The 9,771-nt window shown below is 36.7% G+C and overlaps 1 protein-coding gene across 1 annotated transcript; it reads left to right on the top strand.

Moving 5' to 3' along the window:
* Positions 1-5,828: 5,828 nt before the first annotated feature.
* LOC140844277 (adrenodoxin-like) lies at positions 5,829-6,338 on the top strand. The gene has a single exon (XM_073215733.1). The coding sequence runs from the start codon at positions 5,829-5,831 to the stop codon at positions 6,321-6,323; it is 495 nt and encodes a 164-aa protein (XP_073071834.1). The 3' UTR covers positions 6,324-6,338.
* Positions 6,339-9,771: the final 3,433 nt, after the last annotated feature.

The following is a 9,771-nucleotide window of genomic DNA, read 5'->3' as shown; positions in this document are numbered from 1 at the left end:
AACCCAGCAATGGCAATGAGAACATACCTATTGATAATCACCCTAATTGTAAATGGTCTGAACACACCAAACAAAAGATATAGAGTCACTGAATGGATTAAAAAACAAGATCCATCTATATGCTGCCTACAAAAGACTCACTTCAAACCCAAAGACATACACAAACTGAAAGTAAAGGGATGGAAAAAGATATTTCATGCAACTAACAGGGAGGAAAAAGCAGGAGTTGCAGTACTTGTATCAGACAAAATAGACTTCAAAACAAAGAAAATAACAAGAGACAAAGAAGGACGTTACATAATGATAAAAGGGTCAGCCAACAAAAGGATACAACTGTTATAAATATTTATGCACCCAACACAGGATCACCTACATATGTGAAACAAATACTAACAGAATTAAAGTAAACAGAAACCTTACAGGCCAGAAGGGAGTGGCATGATATATTTAATTCAATGAAGCAGAAGGGCCTTGAACCAAGAATACTATACTGGGAAAGGTTATTTAAATTTGAAGGAGGAATTAAACAATTTTCAAAATAGAATGCAGTGCATTCATTTTAGGAGACTTCAACACACCACTCACTCCAAAGGACAGATCAACCAGACAGAAAATAAGTAAAGAGACAGAGACACTGAACAACATATTAGAACTGATGGACGTAATGAACATCTACAGAACACTCCATCCAAAAGGAACAGGATACACATTCTTCTCAAGTGCACATGGAACATTTTCAAGAATAGATCATATACTAGGACACAAAAAGAACCTCAGTAAATTCAAAAAGATTGAAATTGTACCAAACAGCTTCTCAGATCACAAAGGTATGAAACTAGAAATAAATTACACAAAGAAAATGAAATAAGTCCACAAACACATGGCAGCTTAATAACATGCTCCTAAATAATCAATAGATCAATGACCAAATAAAAACAGAGATCAAGCAATATATGGAGACAAATGAGAAAAATGATTCAACAGCACAAAATCTGTGGGATGCAGCTAAGGCCATGCTAAGAAGAAAATATATTGCGATACAGGCCTACCTCAGTAAAGAACAATTCCAAATGAACAGTCTAAACTCACAATTAACAAAACTAGAAAAGGAAGAACAAATGAGGCCCAAAGTCAGTAGATGGAGGGATATAATAAAGATTAAAGTAGAAATAAATAAAATTTTGAATAACAAAACAATAGAAAGAATCAATGAAAGCCGAAGCTAGTACTTTGAGAACATAAACAAAATAAACACCTAGCCAAACTTATCAAGAAAGAAAGAGAGTCTACATACATAAACAGAATCAGAAATAAGAAAGGAAAAATCATTATGGACACCACAGAAATAAAAAGAATTATGAGAGAATACTATGAAAAATTATGTGGTCACAAACTGGATACCTAGAAGAAATGAACAACTTTCTAGAAGAAAACCTTTCAATGCTGACCCAGAAAGAAACAGAAAATCTGAATAGACCAATTACCAGCAAGGAATTGAACTGGTACTCCAAAAACTACCTAAGAACAAATCCCTGGAACAGATGGTTTCACTGCTGAATTTTATCAAACATTTAGTGAACACCTAATACTCATCCTCCTTAAAGTTTTCCAATAAGTAGAAGAGGAGGGAATACTCCCAAACTCATTCTACAAGGCCAACATCACTCTAATACCAAAATCAGGCAAAGACACCACAAAAAAAGAAAATTACAGACCAATATCCCTGATGAACATAGATTCAAAAATACTCAACAAAATATTAGCAAACCAAATTCAAAAATATGTCAAAAAGATCATCCATCATGATCAAGTGGGATTCATCCCTGGGATGCAAGGATGGCACAACATTCAAAAATCCATCAACATCATCCACTACATCAACAAAAAGAAGGACAAATACCATATGATCATCTCCATAGATGCTGAAAAAGCATTTGACAAAATTCAACATCCATTCATGATAAAAACTCTCAACAAAATGGGTATTGAGGGCAAGTACCTCAACATAATAAAGGCCATATATAACAAACCCACAGCCAACATTATACTTAACAGTGAGAAGCTGAAAGCTATTCCTTTAAGATCAGGAACAAGACATGGATGTGCACTTTCCCAACTTTTATTCAACATAGTTCTGGAGGTTTTAGCCACAGCAATTAGACACACAAAGAAATAAAATGCTTCCAGATAGGCAAGGAAGAAGTCAAACTGTCCCTGTTTGCAGATGAAATGGTATTGTACATAAACACCCTAATGAATCCACTCCAAAACTACCATATCTAATATCTGAATTCAGCAATGTTGAGAGATTCAAAATTAATACACGGAAATCTGTTGCATTCCTATACACTAACAATGAACTAGCAGAAAGAGAAATCAGGAAAACAATTCCATTCACAATTCCATCAAAGAGAATAAAATACTTAGGAATAAACCTAACCAAGGAAGTGAAAGACCTATACCCTGAAAACTATGGGACACTCTTAAGAAAAATTAAAGAGGACACTAATAAATGGAAATTCATCCCATGGTCTTGGCTAGGAAGAATTAATATTGTAAAAATGGCCATCCTGCCTAAACCAATCTACAGATTCAATGCAATTCCTATCAAAATACCTACAGCATTATTTAATGAACTAGAGCAAATAGTTCTAAAATTCATATGGAATGACAAAAGACCCAAAATACCTAAAGCAATCCTGAGAAGGACGAATAGAACAGGTGGAATTATGCTCCCTGACTTCAAACTCTACTACAAAGCCACAGTAATCAGTACAATTTGGTACTGACACAAGAACAGACCCATAGAACAGTGGAACAGACTAGAGAGCCCAGATATAAACCCTAGCATATATGGTCAATTAATACATGATAAAGGAGCCATGGATATACAATGGGGGAAATGACAGCCTCTTTGGATACTGGTGTTGGCAAAACTGGACAGCTACATGTAAGAGAATGAAACTGGATTATTGTCTAACCCTGTACACAAAAGTAAACTCAAAATGGATCAAAGACCTGAATGTAAGTCATGAAACCATAAAACTCTTAGAAAGAAACATAGGCAAAAATCTCTTAGACATAAACAAAAACGACTTCGTCATGAACACATCTCCCTGGTCAAGGGAAACAAAAGCAAGAAGAACAAGTGGGACTATATCAAACTAAAAAGCTTCTGTAGAGCAAAGGACACCATCAGTGGAACAAAAAGGCATCCTACAGTATGGGAGAATATATTCATAAATGACATATCTGATAAGGGGTTGACATCCAAATTATGTAAAAAGCTCACACACCTCAACAAACAAAAAGCAAATAAGCCAATTAAAAAACGGGCAGATGAGCTGAACAGATACTTCTCCAAAGGAGAAATTCAGATGGCCAACAGACACATGAAAAGATGTTCCACATCTCTAGTCATCAGGGAAGTTTAAATTAGAACCACAATGAGATATCACCTCACATAACTTAGGGTGGCCAACATCCAAAAGACAAATAACAACAAATGTGGGCAAGGTTGTGGAGAAAGGGGAGCCCTCCAACACTGCTGGTGGGAATGTAAATTAGTTCAATCATTGTGGAAAGCAGTATGGAGGTTCCTCAAAACACTTAAGATGGAAATACTATTTGACTCAGGAATTCCACTCCTAGGAATTTACCCTAAGAATGCAGCATCCCAGTTTGAAAAAAACATATGCACCCCTATGTTTATCAAAGCACTATTTACAATAGCCAAGAAATGGTAAGTGTCCATCAGTAGACAAATGGATAAAGAAGATGTGGTATGTATACACAATGGAATATTATTCAACCATAAGAACAAAACAAATCCTACTATTTGCAACAACATGGATGGAGCTAGAGGGTATTATGCTCAGTGAAATAAGCCAGCCAGAGAAAGACAATAATCAAATGATTTCACTCATCTGTGGAGTATAAGAACAAAGAAAAAACTGAAGGAACAAAACAGCAGTATACCCACATAACCCAAGTATGGGCTAACAGTTACCAAAGGAAAAGGGACTGGGGAGGGTGGGTGGGAAGGTAGGTATAAGGGTGAAAATGGGGCATTATGATTAGCACACATAATGTAGGGGCAGAGACATGGGAAAGGCAGTATATACAGAGAAGACAAGTAATGATTCTATAGCATTTTGCTACACTGATGGACAGTGACTGTAATGGGGTATGTGTAGGATGGACTTGATAATGGGGTAGTCTAGTAACCATAATGTTGTTCAAGTAATTGTACATTAATGATATCAAAAAATAAAAATAAAAAATGAATGGATAGACTGTGTTTGGTTTTTGAACCCCAAACAAGAAGTTGTTCTACTTCACTGAATTCCTCCAGGACAGATGTTTATAGTTACCTCAGTATAAATTTTGCATTGAACTTATACAGGTTCATCTTTCCTGAGGGATGACAGGAACAAAAAAAAAATCATCTTTCCTAATATAGCTTATAGTGTTTAAACTTTCAGGAAAAATAAAATCTCTATGTCCACTAAAGATTAGCCAACATGTGTATGGGTCAACATAATGTACAGATAGAAAATAGAACAGCCACCATCTAAAGCCATACCACACAATTTTTAAAAGCTGAAATTCTGTGCACATAGACCTGAATACGCATTGTGGTTAAATCTCTTGTTAGCTATCTGTCCTTGCACAAGTTACTTAAGCTCTAAATTTCAGTTTTCATAAAACTGGGCATTGCCATATCTCTGACAATAAATGAGATGGTCTATTTCTTCCCTACATATATGTATAACAGAAACAATAGTATACACAGCAGTAATAGTAGTATAACTCTATTTGGGTATCCAGACCCGATTTCAATGTATGTAAATATGTGGGAGGGGGGTCTTCGCACACGTACTTAAACCAAGCAATTCTCAAACACAAGCAGGGTGTCCTTGAACTCATCTCAATTCTGATGCTATTTGCCCGGAGACAGCACCAGATTCTCAGATTAAGGGCTCTGTTTTACAAGACTGCCCTCCACTGCTAACTCCAGACACCACTCACAAACCCCAGGTAGATACCTGTGCTTCTGATCTACCAGCTACAGATTGAACATTCTCACGACCTCTCCCTTAGGTTCAATTAATTTGCTAAGGTGGCTCACAGAACTAAGGAAAACACTTAAGTTTACCAATTTAATAAGGTTAATAACCAGATGATGAGTGACAGAGGGCAAGGTCCCAAATAAAGGAGCTTCTCTCCTCGTGGAGCCTGGAGCATGGCTCTGTGGCATGTGGAGGAGATCTGGTTCCCCAAGCACAGATGCTCTCTCTGACCAAGAAGCAGGATCTAAGTGAGCAGTGTAGGCAGAGCAGAGAGAGAGAGAGAGAGAGACAAGCTCTTCTCATGGATTTTGTGGGGGCTTCATTGCTTACTCATGAATGACTAAATTATTGGCCATTGGCTGATGTCACCTCCACCCCCGCCCTTGGTTGGGGTCCAAAAGTCTCTCGTTTAACATCACAAAACACCAATTTCACCTTTAAGACTGCAGTGTTTTCAGGAACTGTGGATGAAGAGCAAATATACCTGGGAAATATTCATATGACCAAATATGTATTTCTTATAACTCATTATATCATAGGAATGATAGTCATCCTTCCCTTGTTGAGTTCTAATGAGCATTTTACTTAATATTTGGCTTCTAATTTCTTAATAAATGTTTAGAAGTGATGATGATGATGGAAATACTTAAGTGGATTTTGGACTTGCTTTTCTTCTCAAATTTTGTGATAAGCAATGAATGACACAACAGTTAAAAAGATGACTTAAAAGTTAGAGGCATGACGCGACCGCGGGCTATGGCCACCGCGGGGGGCACCCGGCTCCTGCGCCCCGCCACCGCAGCTCTCGGCGGCGCAGCCCACGGGCGGCTGCTTTTCGCCGGAGCCGGGAGCCTCCCGGACGGCCGGGGACCGGGCAGAAGCGCCAAGCGGGGCCTGGGGGGCCGTGTCGGGGTGCACCAGGCGCTGAGCACATCAGCGCAGACGCACCGCAGCTCAGAAGATAAAATAAACCGTGATGATGTAACATTAACAGCCAAAGGAAAAGTTGGTGACTCTCTACTAGATGTTGTGGTTGAAAATAATCTAGGTATTGATGGTTTTGGTGCATGTGAGGGTACCTTGGCTTGCTCTACCTGTCATCTCATCTTTGAAGATCACATATTTGAGAAGTTAGAAGCAGTCACTGATGAGGAGAATGACATGCTTGATCTGGCGTATGGGCTAACAGATAGATCCCGGTTGGGCTGCCAAATCTGTTTGACAAAATCTGTGGACAATATGACTGTCTGAGTACCTGATGCCGTGGCTGATGCCAGACCATTGATATGGGCAAGAACTCCTAAATAAATATGAGTATTTTCACAAAATGTTAATCTGTTTTTACAATTATTATTATTAATGTAATTGAGAACATGGATGAATCGGTTTATTATTATGACTAGTTTTACTACTTTAATTCACCTTGTCTAACTACTGAGTTTCATAGTTCTGAAAATATGCAATCTTTATTTTGGTTAGACTATAAAAAGCAAATCAAATGTTAGAACATAGTTAATATGATAAAACTTTATGTGTTTTACCCTATGTTTGTTTAGTGATTTTGGGACATTTTTTTCATATAAATCTTATGCCTGATACCTATAAAGTAAGTTTAAAAAAATGGTATTATTATTCCTATTAGATGTGGGTGAAGATAGAACAACAAATTAGAAGATCTGTACTTGAATCTGCATCTTGTTACTACAAATTGTATGTTCAGATTGAAACTGGAGAAATTATAAATATCTTCTTTACAGCAATAACATGTGAATGTGTATGGACAAAACTAATTGCTCAGTAAACTGCTTAATTTCAAAGACAGTTATTATCTTATAAATAAATATTTCAAAATTTTGTTTAAAAAAACGAGGCATGAATTTGGGGTCTGTTTTAATGAAATGGGGAATGCTGCTGAGTTGGAGAGTCAAGACTGAAGAATCTAGAGTTAATTAAAGAAGTTAGGACCTTAGTGTGGAAAATTAGAGAGATACTGACAAATAGGAAATGAAAATAAATTCTATTTCATTTCTTGAAATCAGTGAATGGGTGTTCTCCATAATATAGGTCTAATAAATTTTGATGGATCTAGGCTTTTCCATAGACAGTGGGTTCCTGGAAGGGCATAGCAGGGCAGAGTGTGGAGAGAAATTAAGCATTAGAAGTGAGAGAGAAAGAAAGCCCCAGAAACAGAAAGAAACTGAGAAAATGCAATATAAATCCGAATTTATATTGTCTTTCTGTTTTTGATTTGTCATCTTATTCAGCAAATGCAGTGTGTAAGTACTGTGCAGGTAATTCAAAAGAGAGTGATGGTCATACCTTTGTCATCTTTATTAGGATCATCATCCATAATATTGGACATTTTAAATTGAACATTTAATTTCTGTTTCCACTGCCCTTTCTCATGTGGCATTCAGAAAGGATTTTGAAACTGATCCAATAGTCACTGCAAGGTGATATTCATATTGCTTATTCAGTTTTAAGAAACTTAAAACTGAAATCTTTATACATTATATGGAATTTATGCAGTAGGAACTTAATATAGGCAGATTTTTTTAATTCATGGACAAATACTATATTCTTTCTTCAGTGCTTTAGAAAAATAGGAAAAGACAAATCTGAATTACTTATGTTAGAATTTGAATAGTTTTAAAAAATAATCACTTTGATTATTTTTCAAGATTATGAGCCAGAAAATAGAAGTCTATTATTCATAAGAATATAACACTAATAATGATAGCAGTGATACTTACATAGCCCTGGGTAGTAGACATTGCTTAAAGAATATTCATATATTAATGGATTTACTGTACACATACATTAACTTAATTACATTGGAAGAATTGTACAGAAATAATGTTAAAAGTCTTCATTTCATTATGTCTGCTTAATAAATATAGTACACGAATTTCTTGCTTTACATCTATTTTTAAACCCCATGTACCTTTCTCCAAACATGGCAGGAGATTCCTACTGAAATGATTTCCCCATTATATTAATCTCTCCTTCACTTTCTGGTGAAGTTCTATGAATATTTCATGAATACAGCCCCAATGGCTACTTGATGAAAAGTTCTTATCTATCCCATCCTTTATTTCTTCTCTGAAAAGTGAATTATACACTCTGTTTAGCTTCCATAATACTTTTTATGCCTAACTATGTCATAATGCATTATTATTATTTGATTGATTGCTTTTTTCCTCTTGGTAATTGTAGCCTCCATAAATTGAATACTGTCTCTGATATGCTTAGAGCAATGCTTAAATTTGTGGGACAATACAGTATCAAATTTGTACTGTCTGGAATGAATGGAAAATTAGGCAGCAATTTCCTGGTAAAGTGCAGAAGATTCTACTCTTTTGAAAGCTGATTGTGGGGGCCCAGCCTACGGCCAAGGCTGAGCCCCACTCTAGCTGGACAATGCCCTAAAGATGGTGCCTGCTTCCTAGACACCACCCTTCCTGGCCCTACAGCTCAGCGCATAAGGAAGTCTCCATGATTGGCTTGTCCCCATTCCCGTGCTCGTGCTCATAGCATGCTTTTCACATGTTTCCAATAAGACTGAACCTGGCGCGTGATCAGTCAGCTGATTGGTTGGGATATGCTATATAAGCTGCTGCCCTGGAGGAAGTGGGTGGTGATGCTAGATGGATGCTCGGACGCCCATAATAAAGATTCCTAACAAACCAGGCCTTTGATGATCGTTCTCCTGCCGTCGCCCTAGGTAGCGGGACGCGATAGCTGATATCTTTTTACTACTTTTAAGTGTTATTCTGTTCCTTAAATATTTTTGCATGGAGGCTATATGACCAGCTATGCCAGTTTATCTCCTCATTAAATATGCCTGATAAATCAACTTTTTTCTCTAGGCAGAATTTTTCTTTCTCCTAGCTATATAGCATTTAATATAAAACATGTAGTAGGAACCTTAGAATAGATAGATACAAAGAGAATAAGAGACCTAATAGGAGCTGGGTAGAGGAGGAGAGTGTCTCACAGATGGTCAATTTAAATATCAGTGGTATACTTGGGGGCAATTTCAAGTGCTGAGAACAAGAGAGATTTTGCTACCTTGACTATATTTCAACTTTCAAACTAAGGTAGGGGTGGAGGAACACTGGTGATGATTCTAGGAGGGAAATAGACAAAATAAATGAGCAAACGTGATGGCTCTGGCTGGATTGAGTCACATATAGAATACCAAATCAATAAACGTCTTAGTAGTATAATGTGTTCAAATTATCTCCTAAGGTGAATGAATTTCTCCTCTAATCAGATTCTGAATATATAGTTTTTTTAACCAAAATACACATGGAATTGTATATTCTCAGAATTCTAAAAATTGTCCTAATTGAGATGCTACTGAGGAATTAATGCTAGTTAAATACTGGTTCTGAAATCTATTCTTCCCTCACACAAATGTCTATCACTTGGTAGTAGATTGGGAATAACCAAAGCAAAACAAAGAAATCACCTGCCAAACTGCTTTGGGATTAGATCTGACCAAGATCAATTTGACTGTTGATCAATTGCCCTTTTAGAATCAAGAGTACAAGTGAAAATAGTTTATGTCAAGTGATTCAAAGTCATCATCACCATTTGACTATCTGATATGTAGTAAGAATTTCATATGATGGATGGTTTTTGCACATTCTCTCCACCAAAAAAAAAAAAGTCTTATAGCTATTTTCCAGTGCAA

This window comes from Manis javanica, chromosome 11, assembly GCF_040802235.1.
Source record: "Manis javanica isolate MJ-LG chromosome 11, MJ_LKY, whole genome shotgun sequence".
In the NCBI taxonomy this organism is placed as follows: domain Eukaryota; kingdom Metazoa; phylum Chordata; class Mammalia; order Pholidota; family Manidae; genus Manis; species Manis javanica.
Note: the sequence above shows the minus strand (reverse complement) of the source record. Positions and strands in the feature narration are given on the sequence as shown.